This window comes from Rana temporaria, chromosome 5 (genome assembly GCF_905171775.1).
Source record: "Rana temporaria chromosome 5, aRanTem1.1, whole genome shotgun sequence".
In the NCBI taxonomy this organism is placed as follows: Eukaryota; Metazoa; Chordata; class Amphibia; order Anura; family Ranidae; genus Rana; species Rana temporaria.
In genome coordinates, this window is record NC_053493.1 from 167,502,840 (window position 1) to 167,529,585 (window position 26,746).

A 26,746-nucleotide genomic window follows, 5' to 3' on the forward strand; every position below is an offset into this window, starting at 1 on the left:
ATCAAGGAATTAATCCTACTGGTTCTAAGCAAGAAAGAACCGACTATTCGCCTATGTATGAGGTTACTAGGCAAGATGGTGGCCACATTCGAGGCGGTACCATACGCCCAGAGCCACACTCGCATCCTACAGGCAGCCATCCTGTCAGCATGGAGCAGAAGGCCACAGGCCTTGGATATCCCGTTGCCACTCTCATCAAGAGTCCGGCAAAGTCTGTGTTGGTGGTTAGACCCTCAGAATCTACTGAAGGGGAAGTCTTTCAGCCCAGTGGCTTGGAAGATAGTGACCACAGACGCCAGCCTGATGGGCTGGGGAGCAATTTTGGATGGTTGCACTCGCCAAGGTACTTGGGCAAAGCCAGAGAAGCTGTTGCCCATCAACATCTTGGAGCTCAGAGCTGCTCGACTAGCCCTCAGGGCTTGGACGTCAAAATTGCAGGGGTTCCCGGTGAGAATTCAATCAGACAATGCCACGGCCGTGGCATACATAAATCACCAAGGGGGAACCAGGAGTCAAGCCGCTCAGAGAGAGGTGAGCTTGATTCTCCTATGGGCAGAGGCTCATGTGCCCTGCATATCGGCAATATTTATTCCCGGAGTGGACAACTTTCAGGCGGACTTCTTAAGCCGCCAGACTCTATGGCCGGGGGAATGGTCTCTGCATCCACAAGTCTTTCAAGCACTCTGCCAAAGATGGGGAGTGCCGGACGTGGATAAACTTCTTTATGCGTTTCCCCCGCTCCAGTTACTACCCCGCCTGCTGCGCAGGATCCGGGTGGAGCACATACCAGTTATCCTGGTAGCTCCAGCATGGCCCAGAAGGGCATGGTACTCACTAATCCTAAGGATGGTAGTGGGAAACCCTTGGACTCTGCCTCTAAGGCCAGACCTGCTATCGCAAGGTCCGATCCTCCACCCTGCCTTACGGCATCTAAATTTGACGGCCTGGAAGCTGAATCCTTGATTCTCAGGGGTAGAGGTCTGTCTCAGAAAGTAATCTCTACCCTAATCAGAGCCAGGAAACCGGTCTCTAGGGTGATTTATCACAGGGTCTGGAAGGCCTATGTAGGCTGGTGTGAGTCCAAGCTATGGCTTCCTCGCAAGTTCACCATCGATAGAGTTTTAAGTTTTCTCCAGCTAGGAGTGGATAAAGGATTGGCATTAAGCACAATCAAAGGACAGATTTCTGCCCTGTCAGTGTGGTTCCAGCGGCCGCTGGCCACCCACTCGCTGGTTAAGACCTTCCTTCAAGGGGTCTTACGTATTAAACCTCCAGTTAAATCCCCGCTTTGTCCGTGGGATTTAAATCTTGTTCTGTCAAGTTTACAGAAACAACCGTTTGAGCCATTGGCTGAAATTCCTTTGGTTCTACTGACAAGGAAGTTAGTATTTTTGGTTGCCATAGTTTCCGCAAGAAGAGTTTCGGAACTAGCGGCCTTATCCTGTAAGGAACCATATCTTATTTTTCATAAGGACAAGGTCGTTCTCCGACCTCATCCTTCCTTCCTACCGAAGGTCATATCCAGTTTTCATTTGAACCAGGATTTGGTATTACCATCCTTCTTCCCTAAACCTACTTCCAGAAAGGAAGGGTTGCTGCATACCTTGGATATTGTCAGGGCCATGAAGGCCTATCTTAAAGCTACAAAGAAGATCCGGAAAACAGATGTGCTGTTCATTCTACCGGATGGGCCCAAGAAGGGGCAGGCAGCTGCAAAGTCCACCATTTCTAGGTGGATTAAGCAATTAATCACTCAGGCCTACGGCTTGAAAGGGTTGCCTCCTCCAGTATCATTAAAGGCTCATTCTACTAGAGCCATGGGCGCCTCCTGGGCAGCACACCACCAGATCTCTATGGCTCAAGTTTGCAAGGCGGCAACCTGGTCTTCTGTCCACACATTTACAAAATTCTACAAGTTGGACGTAAGAAGGAATACTGATACTGCCTTCGGGCAGGCAGTGCTGCAGGCTGCAGTTTGAGACCCTCGGATTCCGGGGGCTCCTCTTTTTCGAGTTAAATTTAAAATTTAAGATTATTTTTCTCAACTAAGTTGGATTTATTATGATTTGAGTATATCTCTAAATTAAATCCTTTTGTCTTGGAGATGTTCTCCCTCCCCTCATTGTAAGCATTGCTTTGGGACATCCCATATAGTAATGAATGCCGCTCTGTGTCCCGTGATGTAACGATAAAGAAAAAGAGATTTTTAATACAGCTTACCTGTAAAATCTTTTTCTTGGAGTACATCACGGGACACAGAGCTCCCACCCCTCTTTTTGAGGACCATTTTGGGAGGCATACTGCTTGCTACAAAACTGAGGTACTCCTCCTATGGGAGGGGGTTATATAGGGAGGGGCACTTCCTGTTTGAGATTGCCAGTGTCTATCACCTGAAGGTACTCCATATAACCCATATAGTAATGAATGCCGCTCTGTGTCCCGTGATGTACTCCAAGAAAAAGATTTTACAGGTAAGCTGTATTAAAAATCTCTTTTTTCCCAGTAGGGCTTCTGTTCAGTGTTCCGCCTATCACAGATGCCTGCTCATCCTCGGACGAGAGGACATCCGTCATAGGCGGAACATTGAACAGAGGCCCTGCTGGGAAAATTAGTGTTCCGCCTATCACGGAACAGTCTGAGGAGGAAGCGCAGCTTTTGAATCATGGATGCCCACAGCCTGAAACCCAAAATCTAAAAACAAATTAAGGTGGGGAGATCGTCTTGGCTGGCACAGTGAGGTCGGCAATGGCACAGTGGAGGCATGTGATGGCACAGTGGAGGCATGTGATGGCACAGTGGAGGCATGTGATGGCACAGTGGAGGCATGTGATGGCACAGTGGAGGCATGTGATGGCACAGTGGAGGCATGTAATGGCACAGTGGAGGCATGTGATGGCACAGTGGAGGCATGTGATGGCACATGTAATGGCACAGTGGAGGCATGTGATGGCACAGTGGAGGCATGTGATGGCACAGTGGAGGCATGTAATGGCACAGTGGAGGCATGTAATGTAATGGCACAGTGGAGGCATGTAATGTAATGGCACAGTGAGGCATGTAATGTAATGGCACAGTGAGATTTGAAAAAAGCTGAAAAAAGCCTGTTTCTGTCAGCGTTGTTTCCTGTAAGCGGTTGTTCTGGCTACCCCTTAGCTTCCAGACAGACTAGTAGGAAGAGGGTCGTCTTATATAGCGAGTATATCCCAAAACCAAAATTTTTCCTGGAAAAATAGGGGGTCGTCTTATACACCCAGTCGTCTTATACGCTGGCAAATACGGTAACCCTAACACAGTAAATGTACTAGAGCACATGCTCCAAAAACAAAGGGAATCATGCCCAAGGATAGGAAATGAAACAATTTGGAGCATAAAAGAGAGGAGATAAAATTTTTGCTAAGGTAATCTAAAAGATATTCACTTTTGTTTTGCGGAAACCAATACATTTCCCAAAGGCACGTGAGGAAAAAAGTCAAGAAAAATGGTTTATAGTACTTATTTTTTCTGATGACAACTTGATGCTCTGGGAGTTTAGGGAAGAGAGTGCTTGAGAGTGATGTTTAGGTGGCCTCATCTATTAAAAGCTTTGGATCTGGCTGCTTGCAATGAAAATAAGTGTTATACCAAGGATGCTTCCGATGGCTGTGGCCTTCCCAGAGTTTGAATGTCTTTAATTTGGTAAGAAAGTAAGAGTATATGCTCTTTGTTTTAGTAGAATAAAATTGCGTTTGAACGGCTATCACTACCAGTATAGATTGCCCTTGGGCTACAAAAGACCAGTGTTACTAGTGAATATACAGATTGCAGTATTTTCATATTCTATTCATTCCTTCTCTAACAGAGGAGTACTTGAACATAAACCAGTGCTGTCAATTGATACTTCATAGGCTGTAGTGGGCAAATCATCTGAGATGTACAAAAGAGTGGATGTTTAAAAAAAGATATTTGATCTAGGAACTGATCATTTATTGCCAAACCAAGATTCCCTTGTGTATGTCCACCTTTAGGTAAGCATTTTTGTGCACACAATGGAGTTGATTTACTAAAGGCAAATTGACTGTTCACATTGAAAAGGAAGTTTCACTTTGCAAGGAAAGTTTCCACAGAGCTTAGAGTATGAAATTAAAGCGGAGGTTCACCCTAAATATACAGTAGAGCTTATCCAGAAGAGCTTAATTTACACATCAACATTTCGCTATTTAATTTTTTTAAAATCATTTAAATACCTGTAATCTGTTGTTCTATTCAGACACATCCTGGTCTGTCTCCCGCGGGAGTGGGCGTGTCGCTATTCTTTCTCAGTGCCCGAGTGTCTCCTGGGAGCACAGCGTCATGCTTTCCAGGAGACTAGTAACACCCAAAGACGAAATCTCGCGGTATTTTACTCGTCACGTGACTCAAGAATCAGGTCACGTGACGAGCGCGGCTCTAATTCCGCCATTTTAATTCATGGCAAAAGGGTAAAGAATGCCATTAAACACCGGAAAACATGCGGAGAATAAAGCCATTGCTTGCAGGGGACAAGATAACTATCGCCTTATATTTTACATTTAGTTCAGCAAAACGTCAGTTGTGATGGCAAACGGGAACACTGCTCATGCACGGGATAGAGCGGTGAATACTGGGATATCAGCATTCACCGAATCCCGGAAGTATTTGCTTGTGGGCTTCGCAATGCCCACAAGCAAGATGGAACATTCCTGGAGGAAATTTTATAAAACCTTATTTACGGCAAAATGACAGTGCTGACGAATTTAAACTACAGACAAGTGAGTACAAGCTTACCAAACTGAAAAGCAGTAGATCCACATATTAAAAAATAAATAAAACAATTCCCGCAAGAAACCCCCGCTTTAAGCTCTACTTGCATCATCCAATCATGTGCAAGCAAAAATATTTTTTATCTTCCTTGCATGTAATTGGGTATTCTTTGCAAAGTAAATTTATGCCACATTCACCAAGATCTGGAGAAGATTTCCTTGCAAAGTGAACAGCCTATTTGCCTTTAGTAGTAAATCAGCCTCAGCATGTCTTTCAGTATCCTCTTGGCAATAAGGAAAATTCTTAAGTTCTTCTCATTCCCAAACGGGATATTTCAGTTTTAAATTAAAGCTAGAAAGATAAAACAAAAAAAAAAAAAACCCTAACACCACTTACATGCAATATGTAAAAGAATTCAGTGCTCAGACTTTTGCACTGTTGTCTTTTAAATTCCTTCATTGTTCATTGCTCATAATTTGTGCATTTTGTTTTAGGGCAAAGTCCTGCAGAACAATAACTTTTCAACAGTTCAGTGATGCACTTGAAGAACTAGCACTGCAGCGGTTTAAGGACCACGAAAAAGAAGAAGCTGTTTCTATGATGCATAAGATGGTTGAAGGGAAATATCCAGTTATAGCTGGTGTTACGGTAAATAGGTGTTAAAAAAAATCTGATATACATAAAATATATACTGCTTATTGTACATATTAATTTTCAATATACAGTAATACATCGGATTGCGAGTAACGAGGTTAACCACTTAAGGACTGACTCCTGTACATTTACGTCGGCAGAATGGCACGGGCAGGCAAATCGACGTAAATATACGTCAGTTTAAATTTGCCGCTGTGTGAGCGCGCGCGCCTCTGCCATAAGCTCCGTGATCGCGCCTGCGGGACCCGCAGACTCGATGTCCACTGGTGTCCCGAGATCGTGTGTCACGGGCCTGCAGAATGGGGGATGCCTGTGTAAACAAGCATCTCCCCGTCCCTGCCTAGTGACACTGACACTAATCGTCTGCTCTCTCTCATCGGGAGCAGTGATGTGTCACAGTAAGCCACGCCCCCTAACCGTTAGAATCACTCCCTAGGACACACTTAACCCCTTCCTAGCCCCCTAGTGGTTAACCCATTCATTGCCAGTCACATTTGCGCAGTATTCAGTGCATTTTTATAGCACTGATCGCTGTATAAATGTGAATGGTCCCAAAATAGCACCAAAAGTGTCCGATGTATCCGCCATAATGTCGCAGTCACGATAAAAATCGCTTATCACCGCCATTACTAGTAAAAAAATAATAATTAAAATGCCATAAAACTATCCCTATTTTGTAGACGCTATAACTTTTGTCCATCTGCCCGCCCTGCACTGTGTCCACCTGCCTGACCTCCGTCCACCTGCCCACCCTGCACTGCGTCCACCTGCCTGCCCTGCACAGTGCCCACCTGTATGCCCTGCACTATACCCACCTGCCTGTCCTGCACTGAGCCTTTCTGCCTGCCCTGCACTGTACCCACCTGCCTGTCCTGCACTGTTCCCATCTGCCCACTCTGTATTGTGCCCTCCTCTTGCCCGCCCTGCACTGTACCCTCTTGCCCGCCCTGTACAGTACACTCCTGTCCACTCTGTACTGGCATTGTAAGAAATGCATACTATCTGGCTTTGTGAGTAAAGCTTTATAATTGGCTTTATACTGCAAAGCCAGTTATATAGCATTTTTCACAAAGCCAGTTATAAAGTATTGCTCACGAAGCCAGATATAATGCATTTCTTACAAAGCCAGATTTAATGCATTTCTCACAAAGTCAGTTACAAAAAAAAAGAGAACAACAAAAACCTGGGGAATGCCCAGGGAAAAACCAAGCCTACTTACCGACCAGCTTGCAGAAAACCAATTAACCTGTCTACAGTATGCGTTAAAAACAGGGGTTCAGTCCGCACGCATTTGCAAACGCATGCGTGAGCCACAGAGCCGCGCCAAGGCACCCTGCAATATCTGTGGTCCTAACACTAAACAATGAGCGTCCCCACAGTGGAGGCACATGCATTTTAATGGATAGACAGGGGCAGGTGAACTGAAGGGAAGCCACCCCTCCTTTAAAGGTACAAGAGCACACCAAGCACCCAGCATATAGCACAATGGCTGCAAAGGTGTTGGAAAAAAAAAAAGAGTATGGTTTTACTGTATATCTGGCTTTGTGAGCAATGCTTAATAACTCTTTAAGTACTGCAAAGCCAGTTCTAAAGCATTTTTCACAAAGCCAGTTATAAAGTATTGCTCACAAAGCCAGATATGATGCATTTCTCACAAAGTCAGTTATAAAAGAGTATTGCTTTATAAATGGCTTTGTGAGCAATGCTTTATACCTGGCTTTGCCGTACTTAAAAAGAAAGTAATTAGGTATTACTCAGAAAGCAACATGGTCTAAGGCAGGGGTAGGCAACCTTTTGAGCAGAGTTTTTTTTTTAAAGAAATTGAGAGTGCAAATTATATAAAACAAGATTTAACTTCACACTCTCAATCACGAAAAACATAATTTTATAAAGGGATTTCTGTAAACAACTTCAATAATAGTAATAAACAAATATTGAGCTTTAACCTAACTTTGTTTCAAAAGATGTGTGCTATGAGGTTGGAAAAAAACATGTGAGGTGATATTGGTCATCCTAAAAAAGTTCCTTTAGATCAGTCAAATTTTTTGCCCCTTCACACCTGAGATCAGTCACAATTGCTGGGACTGATCTCAGGTGTGAAGAAGGGGAAGGAATTGTGACTGATCTCAGGTTTGAATGGGAAGGAATAAGAACTGATCTCGGGTATGAAAGGGAAGGAATTTGGACCGATCTCAGGTGTGAAGGGGCAGCAATTGGGACTTATCTCAAGTGTGAAGGGGAAGGAAATGGGACTGATCTCAGGTGTGAAGGGGCAGCAATTGGGACTTATCTCAGGTGTGAAGGGGAAGGAATTGGGACTGATCTCAGGTGTGAAGGGGAAGGAATTGGGACTGATCTCAGGTATGAAAGGGAAGGAATTTGGACCGATCTCAGGTGTGAAGGGGCAGCAATTGGGACTTATCTCAAGTGTGAAGGGGAAGGAAATGGGACTGATCTCAGGTGTGAAGGTGTAGCAATTGGTACTTATCTTAGGTGTGAAGGGGAAGGAATTGAGACTGATCTCAGGTGTGAAGGGGAAGGAATTGGGACTGATCTCAGGTATGAAAGGGAAGGAATTTGGACCGATCTCAGGTGTGAAGGGGCAGCAATTGGGACTTATCTCAAGTGTGAAGGGGAAGGAAATGGGACTGATCTCAGGTGTGAAGGGGCAGCAATTGGGACTTATCTCAGGTGTGAAGGGGAAGGAATTGGGACTGATCTCAGGTGTGAAGGGGAAGGAATTGGGACTGATCTCAGGTGTGAAGGGGAAGGAATTGGGACTGATCTCAGGTATGAAAGGGAAGGAATTTGGACCGATCTCAGGTGTGAAGGGGCAGCAATTGGGACTGATCTCAGGTGTGAAGGGGAAGGAAATGGGACTTATCTCAGGTGTGAAGGGGCAGGAATTTGGGCTGATCTGAGGTGTGAAGGGGCAAAAAATTTGACTGATCTGAAAGAACTTTATTAGGATGACCAATATCACATGTTTTTTTTCCAACTTCATAGCACACATCTTCTGAAACAAAGTTAGGTTAGGCCCTTTTCACACTACAAAATAAATCCATTTTAATAATCCGTATTAAAATCCGTCAGATAATGTTAAAAAACGGAAATTATACGTCCTTTATAAAATATCATTAAAGTCTATGGGATTTTTTTATGTTCCGTAAAGATCCATAATAGCCCGTTATAACGTACGGACTAGGGTTGTCCCGATACCACTTTTTTAGGACTGAGTACAAGTACCGATACTTTTTTTCAAGTACTCGCCGATACCGAATACCGATACTTTTTTTTAAATGTGTCCCCAAATACAGCCATGTCCCCCCACAGATGCAGCCATGTCCCCCCCAAATCCAGCCATGTCCCCCCTATATCCAGCCATGTCCCCCCCATATCCAGCCATGTCCCCCCCATATGCAGCCATGTCCCCCCCATATGCCGCCATGTCCCCCCCATATGCAGCCATGTCCCCCCCATATCCAGCCATATCCCCCCCCATGTCCCCCCCATATATGCAGCCATGTCCCCCCCATATATGCAGCCATGTCCCCCTTACCTACATGCTGCCGCATCCCCGCTGCCGCCACCGCTTGGTTAATACGGGCGGCGAACATTACAGCTTTCAATTGGATAGCTGTAGTCTTTCGTGCCGTGCTGCGTATAGACACTCCCCCTTGCTCGGGATTGGACAGTTCACCCGAGCAAGGGGGAGTGTCTATACGCGGCGCGGCGGGAAACACTACAGCTATTTAAATGAAAGCTGTAATGTTCCCCGCCCGTATTAACCAAGTGGCGGCGGCAGCGGGGATGCGGCGTAGCGTTGGCGGCAGGGGGGGGGGGGGAAGTATTCTATTTAGGTATCGGGGGCATTTGCGGGAGTACAAGTACTCCCGCAAATACTCGGAATCGGTCCCGATACCGATACTAGTATCGGTATCGGGACAACCCTAGTACGGACGTTAGTTATAACGGAATATGTGACGGGTTTTGCACTATTTTTTGTCCATTTTTTGTCCGTTGCAAGTAACGGATATATTAACGTCCGTTATATTTTAACATTGAAGTCTATGGCGCACGGACGTTAGTAAATGTCTCCGTAAATGTCCGTTATGTTAACGGACGTTAATTTTACTGAGCATGCTTAGTAAAGACTTCTGGAGCTGGACTTCAAGAAAGGGTGAAATGGTTTTTATTAACGGACGTTAGAAAGGAATGATAAAACGGATGTATACGGATATATACGGATAAACATTATCCGTTTTCAATAAAGGAAGAATGGTAAAATATTTATCCGTATGTATCCGTTATTAAATCCGTTAATAAACGTCCGTTAATAGGTTTAATACGGATATTATAAAACGGACATACAATCCATAGTGTGAAAGAAGCCTTAAAGGTCAATATTTGTTTATTACTATTATAGAAGTTGTTTACAGAAATCCCTTTATAAAATTATGTTTTTCTTATTGAGAGTGTGAAGTTAAATTTTGTTTTATATAATTGGCACTCTCAATTTCTTAAAAAAATTTTTTTGCCACACTGCTCAAAAGGTTGCCTACCCCTGCCTTAGACCATGTGTGCACTGTTGTGATGTTAACAAGATAACCATCAAGAATCGCTATCCTCTCCCTCCGATTCCCAAACTATTCCAGAGGTTTTGAGGCAGAGGTTTTGAGGGGCACATGTTTTTTCCAAACACGATCTGAGGGGTGCATACAGTCTAGTCAGAATTTGTGAAGAAGACGAATGGAAGACAGCTTTCTAACGCGCTTCGGACATTTTGAATATTGGGTCATGCTGTTCAGCCTTTGTAACGCCCCAGCTACGTTCCAACATCTTGTCAATTACATATTCCGGGACTATCTGGATTTATTTAACCAATTCGGCTCTCACGCCTGTTTCCCCCTTACGGATCAGAGCAATTTTCACATTTCTACTATGAGCCTGTTCGGTGAAAATGTTGTCATTTTACTTAAGATAACAACGTAATACATACATTGGTTTTTTTTAAAGGACAAACAAGGCTTTCTTTTTTGTGAATATTGTCCTGCAACAATAATTATCTTTTTGAAATCCGTAAACCATTAAATGTAATAAAACAAAACAAAATGCATCTTTTTCTTTTTTTGAGCAGTGTTGGTTTAAACATAAATGGTGTTACTGCTCATAAGATGCATGCATTTTATTCTGTAATTTGTCCTGTGTATCAGGGATCCCCAACCACTGGGCCGCAGCCCACTACCAGGCAGTGGCCTTTCTGCAGTCAGGCCACGGGTGCGGCTGGCATGAGAGAGCCGAGTGGGCGGCCTCCGAGACCCGGGGGGGGGGGGGGGGTGGATGACAGAGCCGGGCAGGTGGCATGAAAGCCGGGTGGATGAGAGAAGCGAGTGGGCGGATAAGAGAAGCCCGTGGGCAGGCAAGCAGCGATGACCTGATCTCTCTCCGCCCGCACCGCATCACCGCTTTTCCGCCCTCACAGCCAGTGTCCTGTCAGCCTCTTCAATGTCGGAGGTGCGGTGGGAAGCAGAGAGATTACATCATCTCTTACAGCCCGACCTGCATCACCACTCTCCTGCCTCTGTGCTAAATGGACCAGTGCTTCCACCAATTCAGTCACAATCCACCTATGGTGGCATTGGCAGGCGACGTGCCAAGTGACAATTAACATCTGGTGACACTGGCATGTGACGTGGCAAGTGACAAGCTGCATCTGGTGGCAGGTGATGTGGCAAGTGACAATCCATATCTGGTGGCAGGCAGTGTGGCAAGTGACAATCTGCATCTGGTGGCAGGCAGCTTGGCAAGTGGCAGGAAGCGTGGCAAGTGACAATCTGCATCTGGTGGCAGGCAGCGTGGCAAGTGACAATCTGCATCTGGTGGCAGGCAGCGTGGCAAGTGACAATCTGCATCTGGTGGCAGGCAGCGTGGCAAGTGACAATCTGCATCTGGTGGCAGGCGACGTGCCAAGTGACAAGCTGCATCTGAAGGCAAGCAACATGGCAAGTGACAAGCTGCATCTGAAGACAGGCGAAGTGCCAAGTGACAATCCACATCTGGTGGCAGGCGAAGTGGCAAGTCACAAGCTGCATCTGGTGGCAGGCAACAGTGGCAAGTGACACGCTCTGGGCTCCCACTGATTCTGCATTAAGGTAAGTTGAACTATTTAATTTATTACTACAATACTAATAATATAAAAAATCACTCTGACACCATATCAAACATAGTGCAGGGATGATTGAAGTGCTTACACCAGCCATTGCTCTGACAAATTCCCAGTGAAAAATCGTCTCAGTGTGAAACATGTTAATATATGTAAAAGGTGTTAAAATAATAATGAACAAAGCAACCAAAAACAGAAAAAAGTTTAACTATTAATAAAATAAAAATCACCAGGAAATTTACAATTGGATAGAGAAGGAGAACATAGAATTAACTAGTGCTGATTAGCCTAGAATAAAGGGGTTAATAAAGGGTTCAACAGAAGAACATTTAACCACTTAACCCCCAGGCCATTATGCTGGTCAAAGACCAGGCCACTTTTTGCGATTCGGCACTGCGTCGCTTTAACTGACAATTGCGCGGTCGTGCGACGTGGCTCCCAAACAAAATTGACGTCCTTTTTTTCCCACAAATAGAGCTTTCTTTTGGTGGTATTTGATCACCTCTGCGTTTTTTATTTTTTGCGCTATAAACAAAAATATAGCGACAATTTTGAAACAAAACTCTATTTTTTACTTTTTGCTATAATAAATATCCCCCAAAAATATATGAAAACATTTTTTTCCGCGGTTTAGGCCGATACGTATTCTTCTACATATTTTTGGTAAAAAAATTGCAATAAGCGTTTATTGATTGGTTTGCACAAAAGTTATAGCGTCTACAAAATAGGGGATAGTTTTATGGCATTTTTATTAATATTTTTTTTTTTACTAGTAATGGCGGCGATCAGTGATTTTTATCGTGACTGTGACATTATGGCAGATACATCGGACACTTTTGCCACATTTTTGGAACCATTGTCATTTTTACAGCAATCAGTGCTATAAAAATGCACTGATTACTGTGTAAATGACACTGGCAGTGAAGGGATTAACAACTAGGTGGCGCTGTGAGTGCTTCTTACTGTTAGGGGGCGTGGCTACTCATGACACGTCGCTGATGACCGTTCCCGATTACGGGGAACAGCCACCAGTGACAGTGTCACTAGGCAGAATAGGACAATGCCTTGTTTACAAAGGCTTCCCCCTGTTCTGCCTTTGCCGACCACAATCACGGGCCGCCCGGGAACATCGAGTTCCAGAGACCCGCGAACACGCTCATGAGGCACGCGGCGGCAGATTTAAAGGGACGTACCTGTACGCCAATCTGCCTGCCCGTGCCATTCTGTCAACGTACATCTGCGTGTGGCGGTCGGCAAGCAGTTAAATACTTGTCAGGGTTCCTTTTAGCTCTCTTCATCTGCAGATCAAAGTTCATACCTTTGATCTGAGAATGCAAAACACAGAAAGTTACTGTTGCTACAATGATTCAATGTAACTATCTGTGATCCCAGCAGAGCAATGTTGTTTTCTAAACATTGCCAGACTGCTTCTTTTAACAGCTCCTGTTGCTGACCTTCTCTGTGTACTCAGCAATGCAGCTGTGTTTAAACAGGGAAGGGAAGGATCTTGGCAGCAGAGCAGAAGAACTGGACTACTAGACACACCCTGTGTAAAATGACATGTTTTTGGGTGTGTCTGGTACACCCAGAGTTTGCAACTGGTGATCATTGTTCACCTGGATGACATCCTTATATTATCCAGTTTATTGGAATTACACAGGGGCCATGTGAAAAGTACTGGATAGACTTTGCAAACACCATCTCTATGCTAAAGTTGAGAAGTGCGAGTTCGAAAGGCAGACTATTCAGATTTTTGGACTTGTTATCTCTGCAGATGGCATTGCTATGGACCTGCAAAAATTAGTGCAGAGCTTTGTGAGGTTTGCTAACTTCTATAGGAAGTTTATCACGAACGTTTTCAGTATCATTGCACCAATCACACGGTTGACCAAGCAGCATACCCCATTCAAATGGACTCCAGAGGCTCAAGCTGCATTTGAACTAAATAGTCTATTTACTTTTGCTCCCACCCTTAAGCACCCAGATCCTGCTTTAGCCTACGCCTACAGTGCCTTGCAAAAGTGCCACTGGGCAAAAATCCCAGTGGTAAGATGTGGCAAGCTCATAGAGACTTATCCAAAGTGACTTGGAGCTGCAAAAGGTGGCTCTACAAAGTATTGACTTTAGGGGGGTGAATAGTTATGCACATTGACTTTTTCTGTTATTTTGTCCTATTTTGTTGTTTGCTTCACAATAAAAAAAAAAAAAATCTTTAAAGTTGGGGGCATATTCTGTAAATGAAATCCTCAAACAATCCATGTTAATTCCAATTTGTGAGGCAACAAAACATGAAAAATGCCAAGGGGGGTGAATAATTTTGCAAGGCACTGTACTTGAAGTGGATGCTTCTGAAAGTGCAGTTGGGGCTATATTGTCCCAACAACAGGAGCCCAAATGTTTACTCCACCCTGTCGCCTCATTCTCCAGAAAGTTGAGCTCCCCGGAAAGAAACTACAATGTGGCGGATCGAAAACTGTTGTCCATTAAGGCTGCTCTCCAGGAATGGCACTATCTGCCGGAAGGAGCTTCACACCCTATCCTCATTTTTACAGACCACAAGAATCTGGGGTATTTAAGGACTGCAAGGTGACTAAGGCCATGACAGGCAAGATGGGCACTTTCCTTTTCTCGTTTCGTGTTTCACATAAAACTTACCGCCCGGGATCCAAGAACTGCAAGTCTGATGCACTTTCACGTATGTTTCATGATCCAGTTTCACCTTCTGAACCTGACACTATTTTGCCAGCTAAGAACGTTTTTCTCCTGCAAGCAGATATAATATTACAAATTAAGGAGGCGATTGCTAATCATCCACCTTCTCTGGACATACATCTTCAGCTGAGGAATGGATTCTATCTTTATAATGAACAAATCTTCATCCCTGAACAATTTAGGGTTCTCATTCTTAAATGGTGTCATGATCACCCCTTGACGGCCAGTTTGGAATCCATAAGACCTTAGACTTGGTCTCCCTTTCCTTTTGGTGGTCGGGTTTAATGAAGGACTGTAAACACTATGTCAGATCTTACTCTGTATGCCTCAGAAACAAATCTGATTGGGGCAGAATTTCAGGTCTGTTGGAATCCCTCCCAATACCTGAAAAGCTGTGGCCTATGATTTCCATAGATTCTATCATGGAACTTCCCCCGTCTGAGGATTTCACCACTATCTTTGTTAAAGTTCATCATCTGTCGATGATAGCACACTTCATACCCTTAAAAGGAACTCCCTCTGCTACTGAGATTGCTTCTGTTGAGGCTACATGGCATTCTGGATAATATTGTTTGCGATCAGGGAGTTCAGTTCACTTCCAAGTTCTGGAGGATTTTGTGTGAATTATGGATAATGGATATCATCCTTCCTGCCTGAGGTGTCAATGGAGCCTACTGTACCGTCTGTGAAAGAAAGGCTGAACTTTCTTGAAGAAACCATCTTGACAGCTCAGGCAAGTAATAAGAGATTTTTTTGATAGAAGGGGAATAAGGTCTGGCTGTCTACAGCAAACCTGATATAGAGTTGTCCCTCACGGAAGCTTGGTCCGAGGTACCCGAGGCTATTTACAAATAAGAGGAAGATCAATACTGTGGCATTAAAGTTCATTTTACCCAAAAATCTGAAGACTCAAACCCCTTTCCAGATCGAAATCCAGAAGCTCCTGCTCCACTGCTGATCAAAGTTAATGAGAAATATGAGGTAGAAGCTGCCCTGGACTGCAAAAAGAGGGGAGATCAGACCCAGTCCCATTAAATAGAAGGCAAAAACAAGAGCAGAGAAGCGCCTCAAAGTGCAGTAAGACGGTATATTTTAAAAGACCCTACAACAGGGCTACTTACAATAGATAGGTAAACAACAGACACATCAATGAGTGTAGATCTGGAACACCAGTTGTTTACCTATCTATTGTAAATAGCCCTGATGTGGGGTCTATTAATATACACCGTCTTACTGCACTTAGAGGCGTTTCTCTGCTTTTGTTTTTGTCTGTGTATATTCAGAGTCTGCTAAACTCCACCAAGAAGCATGTCCTAGTGACTTGGACATTTTTGGACTTACACAATATGCAGTGTAGTTATAAGGTATATTATGACTAAGCCTCTGCACCCATAACCACCCTTTCTCATTAAATAGCAGGACTATAGCCCAGTGGATAATTCCTGGGAACCATCCTCTAATGTCCACGCTCCACAGTTGGATCAAGTCTACCTTCGAATTCACCCTAAAAAACACTAAGGGGGAGCAATGTTGGGGAATACCTGTGAGATGTCTAGTGCGCAGATATGTGCACAATAGCTCAGGAGCGCGTGCGCGCACATGCACAATTCCAGTCATTGCCAGACAGCTATTTATAGGATGCTCATGCCCATGTTCTGTGCTGACTGATCTGCAGCTGTTCCCTGTGTCCTGTGTTTATTCCCTTGTTGCTGACCCGGCTTGCTCTTGACATCATCTTGGATTCTGCTTCTGACCCAGCTCCGTTCTTGACCGGCTTTTCTCATGAGTTGCTACCTCGCTGCTTGCCTGAACCTTACTACTGTTCCTGATCCATTGGTTTGCCAGTCCCCTTGGGACTGCATATCCTGCTGCAAGTTCTCCCATCATCCCTTGCAGGCGCTCGTGTTCCTCCTGTCCCTCAGTACCCTCTGTGCTGGATATACAAGAGAGTACTTGACATTTCAGGTACGTGACACTGTGCATGGGGTTTATTTTGTATTATTATTATTTTTACACAGGATTTATGTAGCACCAACAGTTTGCACAGCACTTTACAATACAAGGGGAGACAGTACAGTAACAGCACAACTCAATGCAAGAGGGTTAGGAGGGCCCTGCTCCTTAGAGCTTACACTCTGTATATGCAACTGGAGGCATAATTAAAAAGGCCCTGTGTAGCTGAGGGCAGATATCAGTAGTCCCGCTCTGGAACCAACAAAGCAAGAGAACATAGATTTAATTACCCATCATAAATAACATTTAAATAGAAGTAGTCCTCCTAAAAGTTGTCTTTATCAGAAGCTGCCACCTGATTGTATATAATTATAAAAAAAATATAAATATATATATATATATATATATATATATATATATATATATATATATATATATATATATATAATGTGTGTGTGTGTATATTTTTTATAGCATTTTTTCTGACATTTACTTTCTTCAAAAAATGTAGTCCTATGTACCAGATAACAAACTGAACAGTGGTAATACAACTTTAATGGAGCAGCCAAAAAACACTTACATTTGTTCCATAAAAGTGTGCTTCTCTATTAACATCAACTAGAGGAACTTCCAGGTCCAGCAAACCTGGAAGTTCCTCTAGTTGATGTTCAAACCTGGCGACAGCTCATTAGCTGCAAAGGGAAGACATCCGTAACCACCGTGGAAGGTGGAACCAGAAGTGAGGTCACACCCGGAGAACGGTCCTGTTGCCCTGGCAGCGTGTTTCAGAGCGCCAATCGGCTCCTTTCTCAAACCACAGAAATTATTTGATTGGCGCTCCGAAACATGTTACCTGGGCAACAGGGTTCACGGTGGTTACGGATGTCTTCCCTTTACAGCTAATAAGCAGTCACCCGGCTTGAGCTTCCTGATGCTGCGAACGGCTGCTGGCAGCCGACCTGGAACCTGGACGATCCTCTAGTTGATGTTATTAGAGAAGCACACTTTTTTGGAACAAATGTGAGTGTTAATTTGACTGCCCTAGTAAAGTTGTGTTACAATATTGAAGTTAGATTCGCCTCTGTGTGTTCTTGTTGTTTTTCAGAGATTCTTTCCTGTCTCTGGGAGGAGCTGCCCATACAGTGCTTTGAAAAAGTATTTTATACCCCTTGACATTTTCCACATATTGTCATGTTACAACCAAAAACGTAAATGTATTTTAATTAGGATTTTATGTAATAGACCAATTCAAAGGGGCATATTGTAAAGTAGAAGGAAAATGATAAATGGTTAACATTTTTTACAAATAAATATCTGAAAAGGGTGGTGTGCATTTGTATTCAGCCCCCCTGAGTCAATACTTTGTAGAACCACAGCAATTACAGCTGCAAGTCTTTTTGGGGATGTCGCTACCAGATTTGCACTAGAGTGACATTTTTGCCCATTCTTCTTTGCAAAATAGCTCAAGCTCTGTCGAATTGGATGGAGATCATTTGTGAACAGCAATTTTCAAGTCTTGCCACAGATTTTCAATTGGATTAAGGTCAGGACTTTGACTGGGCCATTCTAATACATGAATATGCTTTGATTTAAACCATTCCATTGTAGCTCTGGCTGTATGTTTAGGGGTGTTTTCCTGCTGGAAGATGAACCTTTGCCCCAGTCTCAAGTCTTTTGCAGACTCGAACAGGTTTTCTTGGAAGATTGCCCTGTATTTGGCTCTATCCATCTTCCCATAAACTCTGACCAGTTTCCCTGTCCCTGCCGAAGAAAGGCATCCCCCCAATATGATAATGTTTGTACAGGCCTTGTAATATATAAAGTTTGCAACCCCCTGTCCATAAAACAAATGCACAACTAAGTTGTTTTAACTTGAAATTAGAAGTTTTATTCTATATTGAAATAGTTTAGTATTGCAGGGCACCTTGTATTCTAAGGGGCAGATCCACATAGATCTGCACCGGCGCAGCGTATCTGAGATACGCTACGCCGCCGTAACTTGCCTGGCTTTGGTTTGAATCCTCAACGAATTTGCGCCGTAAGTTACAGCGGCGTAGTGTATCTCTCACGACGTAAGAGCGCGGAATTCAAATGCGGCGGGTAGGGGGCGTGTTTCATTTAAATGAAGCTCGTCCCCGCGCCGAACGAACTGCGCATGCGCCGTCCCTAAAATTTTCCGCCGTGCATTGTGCTAAATGACCTCGCAAGGACGTCATTGGTTTTGGCGTGAACGTAAATGGCGTCCAGCCCCATTCACGGATGACTTACGCAAACGACGGAAATTTTTCAAAATTATATGCGGGAACGACGGCCATACTTAACATTGAGTACACCACCAGATAGCAGCTTTAACTATACGCCGGAAAAAGCTGACCGGAAAAGATGTAACAAAATGCGACGGCCGCGCGTACGTTCCTGGATCGTCGGAAATAGCTAATTTGCATACTCGACGCGAATTACGACGGGAACGCCACCTAGCGGACGCCGAAAAATTGCATCTAAGATCCAAAGGCGTACGAAGACGTATGCCTGTCGGATCTAACCCAGATGCCGTTGTATCTTGTTTTGAGGATTCAAAACAAAGATACGACGCGGGAATTTTGAAATTACGCCGGCGTATCAATAGATACGCCGACGTACTTTCTTTGTGGATCTGCCCCTCAATGTTTTGAGATACACACACCTGGTATGGTACAGTGTATGGTCAGTAGCAAATGACCACATTTAGGAGCTTGTAATGTAGAATTTTTTTTATTTAGAACTGGCTTTTAGCCCTGGTTCACACTGATGCTACTTTGAAATCGTGCTATTTCACTTGAAGTAGCGCGACTTCAAAGTAGCAAGGTCAGCGTGAATTCAGCTGCTACTTGATAGACATCTGTGTGGCTTCATACACAGATGTCTATTGAAATCGCACATGAAATCAGCAAAAGTAGTGCAGGAACTACTTTTGCAAATCGGTGCAGCACCACAAAATCGGTGTCGCACCGATTGGAACAGTGGCATTGCCTCCAATAGGCTGCGACTTATCATGCGATTTGATCTCTCAAATCGCATGACAAATCGCTCCAATGTGAACCTAGACTTAATAACCTAACACTTTATAGCTGCATTTAAATTTATAGAGGTTTAAATGTATGCATATAGATTTTATAGTGTCAAGATCCACACATATATTCATTCAGGTTTGGTCTTAAACAGCATTAAAACAGCAATAAAAATGATGCTGCCGGTCATTCTTTTTTCAGTAAGATGTGTTTCTATTATAGCCACAATTTGACTGTCTGAAAGTGAGGCTTTAGTCAGAAAATAAGTCCTGCTAGATCACTTCAGGCTGGCCCCTTTTTTGGGTATCGTTATATAAAACATTAGAAATAAGTGCCTATACTTTTTCAAATCCAGTAATACACAGTCTCACTCTGCTCATGCTCAGTTGCTCTCTATTTTTTGGTTCTGTGCCAAATTTGTAGAGGCTGCTGCTCACAGCCTAAAGATTTACTGCTGCTTAGGCACTCGGGGCTCTTCAGCAAGAGAAACATATGAACAGAACAATGCTGGAGGCAATTTACAGCAAAACAGGAACAATGCTGGGGGAAATTTACAGCAAAACAGGAACAATGCTGGGGGAAATTTACAGCAAAACAGGAACAATGCTGGGGGAAATTTACAGCAAAACAGGAACAATGCTGGGGGCAATTTACAGCAAAACAGGAACAATGCTGGGGGAAATTTACAGCAAAACAGGAACAATGCTGGGGGAAATTTACAGCAAAACAGGAACAATGCTGGGGGCAATTTACAGCAAAACAGGAACAATGCTGGGGGAAATTTACAGCAAAACAGGAACAATGCTGGAGGCAATTTACAGCAAAACAGGAACAATGCTGGAGGCAATTTACAGCAAAACAGGAACAATGCTGGAGGCAATTTACAGCAAAACAGGAACAATGCTGGAGGCAATTTACAGCAAAACAGGAACAATGCTGGAGGCAATTTACAGCAAAACAGGAACAATGCTGGGGGAATTTACAGCAAAACAGGAACAATGCTGGGGGCAATTTACAGCACACACTAATTTTGGTACCACAATATTAATGTGGAATGTATGTTTCTTGCTAAAAAACATTATTTTTATGGGTAAAGTTTCGTTAAAAGTTAATTACATTTTGTAATTGGATGTCTTCTTACAGTTGTAAACGTGCAAATGTACTACGTTTTATTTCTTTAGCGCCTTAATTATGTTATTCACTTCCCACTATATCCCTATTAACTAACATTAACTATCTACTACTCCCTAGCACCTCTATCTTGCATAGTTTTTCTATCTTCTTAACCCTCTAGATTGGAGATCTTCACATTTCAAGCTTTTTTTACCTAGCTGTTTTTTCCCCCCCCAACAATATACAGTGTGGTATTACATTTAACAAGGAACTGTAGTCTGCTCACATCATTTGTAATAAAAACATATTTGCCATTCTGAAGCTTCCCTCCAACCGCTTTGCATATTATTTCATATATACTGTGATTCTGTACTTGCCAAATTTGCTGCAGAAAGCTCCCTCCACTAAGTCTAGCTGCAACCATTTTAACTGTGGGCAGCTGAAGCTGCTACCTTTTCACTTCCTAGATTTACACAGAGGCACACCTCCAGCTCTGCAGCCCTCATTGGCCCTCTTATGAGTCATCCCCCTCCCTTCCTGGCAAACTCTCACAAGAGTTAGAGAGAGAGATGTGCATGGTGTCATAAGCCTAGGCAAATGACCAGACAATAAATAGGAAGTTGGCTGTATAAGGTATTTACTGGCAGAAAAAAAATGTTTTACTATCCAAAGTTAAAACAACAAGGACAGAAGATTAAAAAAATTGAAAAAATTACTAAAGGTCCACTTTAAGAAAAGGCTATTTTAATTTGTAATAGAATGTTTCTTAGGCCTGCCATACACGGTTAGAATCTTGGTCCGTTCAGCAGGAACGGACCAAGATTCGAACCGTTAATGGTCAGGCTGAATGAACAAAGTTAATCGATCTACTTGGGTATAACCAGCCTGCCAGATTCTCTTACGATCATCGCTAGCGGCTGCTATAGCCGCTAGCGATAATCACTGTCTTCTCCCGCTCGCCAATATCCCCCTTCCCTTGCCGAGAGAAGACAATTACCGATTCCCCTGTCAGCATTGACCCATGGTTGCAGGAAAGAAATTGGCACCGTGTATCGCCAGCCTCATATCCATCTTCAGGCAGACAACTATTTGTGCATGTCCAGGCCCATTGAAGTGAGCCTATAGAATCATAATTTCCAAAAGTTTGGGTACACAAACATTTCACTGACTAGAAAATCTAACATCTTGAGTGTATTGAGAATTAATGTTTTTGATGGTCTTTTTTTTTTTTTTTTGACAGAAAGCAGTATCCTCTCCAACTGTATCCCGTCTTACAGATGTGTCTAAATTTACGGGGTCTCACAAAGAAAGGTTTGATCCTTCAGGAAAAGGAAGGGGCAAAGCTGGCCGAGAAGATTTAGTTGATCGATCTGGATATGTTGCAGGTTACAAACATGCAGGCACATATAATCAGAAAGTCCATGGGCCAAGCAAGTAGGACAGAAAAAATATCAGTAAAGAATATTGTTTAAGCCAAAAAAATGGTACAGAATTAGCAATGTTTTAATGTTAACATCAGCTATAATTGTGTAAAACAAGAGAAGCACTTCTAGACATTCCCCTAACATAAAAAGATGGCAATGCCACACAAACTGACCATGTATGTGTAAAATTTTCAGCACTAAAGTGTAATAAAGGGATATAACTTCCCCTGATTTCTCTGTCAATATCAACGGTTCAACTATCAACCTGTCCCCCCACGCCAAGGTCCTAGGTGTAATCCTGGACTCTGAACTAACCTTTCTGCCCCACATCCTATCTCAATCCCAAATTTGCCACCTCAACCTCCGCAACATCTCCAAGATACGCCCCTTCCTAACCAATGTCACCACAAAGCTTCTAATCCACTCCCTGGTCATCTCCCGCCTTGACTACTTCAACTCCCTTTTCATTGGCTTACCTATAAATAAGCTATCCCCACTTCAGTCCATCATGAACGCTGCTGCCAGGCACATCCACCTCACAAACCGATCAGCGTTTGCTATATCCCTCTGCCAATCCCTCCATTGGCTGCCACTCAACCAACAAATTAAATTCAAGATACTAACTATAACTTACAAAGCCATCCACAACCTGGCCCCCAGCTACATCGTATAGTGAGGTGAGGGGCGCTATATCAAAATAGTGGATGCGTCCCTCACCTCACTATACAAAATATGCAAGTCAGTCACCTGATTTTATTTGGGAGCAGCTTCACTCAGTTAGTCACTTGATTTATCAAGTATATAATTTAGTGTAATTCATTTGGCGCAAGATTTCTTTTTCCTGTACCCCAGCTACATCACTAACCTAATCTCAAAGTTCCGACCTAATCATTCTCTTCACTCCTCCCAAGAACTCCTGCTCTCTAACTCATTTGTCACCTCATCCCATGCTCACCTTCAGGACTTTTCCAGAGCCTCTCCCATCCTCTGGAATGCTCTACCCCAATCTGTCCGACTTTATCCTACTTTATCCACTTTCAGATGTTCTCTGAAAACTCATCTTTTCAGAGAAGCCTATCTGGGCCACACCTAACAACTATACATTGATTTTCTCCATCAGCACATCCCCCACAGTTATTACCTCTTGTATCTCTTGACCTTCCCTTTAGATTGTAAGCTCTAAGGAGCAGGACCTTCTGATTCCTAACGGATTAAAGTGTATTTTATTTGTACTGTCTACCCTCAAGTTGTAAAGCGCTGCGTAAACTGTTGGCGCTATATAAATCCTGTATAATAATAAAACATGTTACTCCATATTCATACGATTAATAACGGAGTAAAATACTTCTGGTCCAATTCACACATTTAAAAATTTCCCAAATATTTAATTTGCGTTTTTTTCATGCATTAAATTTTAGCGTGATTTTTTGCGTGTTGTAGATAATTTTTGCATGTTTAAAATGCATACAAAAGCACACCTAAGGGCTCTTTCACACAGGTGTTGATTTTGAATCTGCCCTTTTTAGATGGACTTAACCACAATTAATGTCTATGGGCAGGCGGATGTAAAGGGACGATTATCCGTTTGCATCTGTGTCTGTCCAGGTTCGTTTTTTTTTTTAAAAAGGGACCAAGGCTGCATCCTTTTCCATTTAGATGGATCTAAATGAATATAAACATCTAGAAATAAATACCATTCGTTTACGTCCCTTCCATTTATAGGCAAGACATTTTTTTTTTCCCTTAAACCATTGCCGCCTATAATTTGTTTCTACAACAAAAAAATAATGGATGTGAACTGAGCTGAACTAAAGCATATGTGCAAACTGATGTAAACCTGAATCCATATTCATCAGTTTTTAATAAGCAAAAACGTGACTCAACTGATGACACCCATGTGAAAGGACCCCAAGGGCTAGTGTAAATAGGCATTTGAGATGTCTTTACTATGCATTCACAATGACTTCTGTGGAGGAATAAAAGCAAAGCACAAACTGATCTCATATACCTGTGTACTCTAGTGCCACTACACATGGTAATGCAGCTATAAAATGCATTCGTTTTTATATACAGGACTGTGAATAGATCCTCATGCTTATTACATAGACCGATTCATGTCACTTCTTCTAAATGCTTATTTATTCATTTTATTGTCATTTGTATTCTGGGTCACTTAATTATAATTGTTATTAATTGTGTACAGCAATTTTTTTATTTTTGTTAAAAAGCTCCTTTTAGCTGTCATTGTTTTGGTAAAGATTAATAAATTATGACTATTTATCCTAATGTATACTACACCGAAGAGTTGTAAAGGTTCCAAATGTGTCACTTATTACATTTTTGGAATTTCCATTTTTTTGGATCTTTTATAAGCACAATTTTAGGGCTAGATATATTTGTTTATTACCAAACGCATATCTTTTATAATGAATTGAACATTTAGAGATTATATTGTGCTTGTGTACACTAAAAAGCTGTTTTCTAAACATTTGCTCAACTATTAGGTGATATACAAAATCGAGACTACCAACATTTTATTCTTTCACAAAAAAAATAATAATAATTTTGACGGTCCTTAGTAAATTTTTAATTATGTAATGAATTTGTTAAATGGAGTATTAGATCCCGCGCTATGGTTAAATGGTAAGGCTGCTGCCTACCTCAAATTCCCACTAAAGTGGGATGAGTAAGTAGGTGTATAGGGGCGGTGCTTCTTTTTAATGTGTAGTGATCAGAATGAAACAAAAGTAACTACAGTATATGAATAAAATGGTGTACTGTCTCTTTAAATATAACGTGCAGAGCAATCAAGTGCACGGTTTCTTTAAATATTTTCTCCCAAATTTCCTGTATAGTAGGGTATATATAGTACTATGAAAATGTGCAATAACAAAGTATTGACGCGATGAATGTGTAAAAAATAAAAAACGTGTATACAACCAATATCCTGTGTGAAAACGATATAAAAAATATCAGTATAACGTATGAAACGCTATATAAAAATGAAGTGCATCACGTGCTTAATGTGCAAAAAAGAAAAAAATGAGAATCCATACGGGTGATCCCAATCCAAAAAGTGACTTGTGCATAGGTGAACAGTGCAATATTGACCCCTGATGAAAGAATGGATGAACTACACTCATGGTCCGCACTCACCAGAAACTTGAACACTTGCGGGGGGGGGGGGGGGGTGTAGCAGGCAACACACATAAGCAGCAACTGATCCTGATCCCATATCTCATCCTCGTCCACTATGGTCACATAAGGATGGATAAACAAAAAGCCTTTCTTTCCATCCATCCTTGTGACCGGACCCAGTGACCATACTGGACAAGGAGAAGATAAAGGATAAGGATCAGGAATGGCAGAATAGTGTCTCATATCTGTGGCAGGATTGGTGCCCCAAGGGCCGGATAAAGAAAAGCAGAGGGCTACAGTTTGGAGACCACTGCTCTAGCCAGTCATTGACTTTACTTTGGTGAGCATTTATTCTCCTGTGGACCACACAAATTCATCTCTTCCTTACCACTATGGGAGTTCTCACAATACGAGTCAGAGATCCACGTCTTCCCGTTTTTTCCGCCACCTGGCACCTTGGTGTATTGATACTTGCCACCATCTTTCATGGGGATATTATCATTGAATGGCTATTAGCTATTAGCTATTAGCCTTAGTAAGCCTTGGCGCCAACCAAAAGTATGCTGAAAAATTTGAAACTGAAGTGAATAAACCACCAATGAAAAGCAAGGCACTAACAAAAGGATAAAACACAAACCAAATATACTTGAGAGTCCAAAAGGTAAAATTTTTATTTATAAGAATTCTTAATAAATGTTGCACAGTCCAAAAAAAAATACTAAATCGTGCTGAAGAAAGCTCCAATCACTGTGCTCCCGATCTTAAAGAGTTATTAAACCCTTGTTTTAAAAAAATAAATAAAAATAACAAACATGTCATACTTGCCTCTTCTGTGCAGTTGGTTTTGCACAGAGTGGCCTCGATCCTCCTCTTCTGGGGTCCCTCAGTGGCACTTGTTGCTCCTCCTCTTCTCGGGTGCCCTGTCGGAGAAGCGCTTTCCTTCGGGACACCTGAAGGAAAGCAGGACTCCTCCCCACGTCATTGGATTCACGGGAGCCAATGGCTGTGGCGCTATCAATCTATCCAATCAGAACATGAGACACCAGCTAGAGAACAGTTTCAGGTAAGTAAAATGGGGGTCCGGGGGGCTGCTGCATGGCAGAAGTTTTCTCACCTTAATGCATAGAATGCATTAAAGGTGAAAAAACACAAGGGTTTGCAACCCCTTTAAAGGTGCCTCAGATACCCCTCATATAAGTGCTCCACCAAAGTGTACAAACTGCCTGCTTACCAACAGCATATATGATATGAGCCTTTGGTGTCATAAGGTACCACCCTTTTTGCACGTTGTTTTCACGCGCAACGGATATGCAGCCATACGTGATGTCATTTCTGGGTTTTGTTCTGGTTTGAAGATTTGGCCATTTGGAATACACATCGGCATGGACCAAGCGGTGTGCAGGACAATCAAACAGGCTGGTTGTGTTGGTGCTGACCTTGAAATGCAAGCGTCAAATTACTGTATTTATTGGCGTATAACACTCACTTTTTTACCCTGAAAATAGAGGGTAAATTGTGCCTGCGTGTTATACGCAGGGGGCTGTGGAAAGTTTTTTTCCTGAAACTTCCCTTTTAAAGTTAGGGTGCGTGTTATACGGCGATAAATACGGTGATATATTTAATCCTTGTTTTGACTTTTGATAAAACGGTATCACCCTATCCTGATTATTATCTCTCCCTGGGTCTCGGTTATTGATGTTTGAGGAGATTAGCTGGTGGTGCATTCCCAATATACTATTCTTAAGGTGGGACATTGTGAAAACAAGGAGGAATATCTGAGGCAC

General features: G+C 42.7%; 1 protein-coding gene across 2 annotated transcripts in view; it reads left to right on the top strand.

Moving 5' to 3' along the window:
* Window positions 1-22,049, top strand: part of LOC120940459 (tubulin polymerization promoting protein) — an 80,944-nt gene extending 58,895 nt beyond the window's left edge. For both annotated transcript variants that reach the window (XM_040353337.1, XM_040353336.1), the window contains 2 exons: window positions 5,253-5,406; window positions 21,641-22,049. In XM_040353337.1, coding sequence (XP_040209271.1) covers window positions 5,253-5,406; window positions 21,641-21,838 — 352 coding nt within the window. In that variant the 3' untranslated portion in view covers window positions 21,839-22,049. The remainder of the gene's footprint in view (window positions 1-5,252; window positions 5,407-21,640) is intronic.
* The last annotated feature ends 4,697 nt before the right edge of the window (window positions 22,050-26,746 follow it).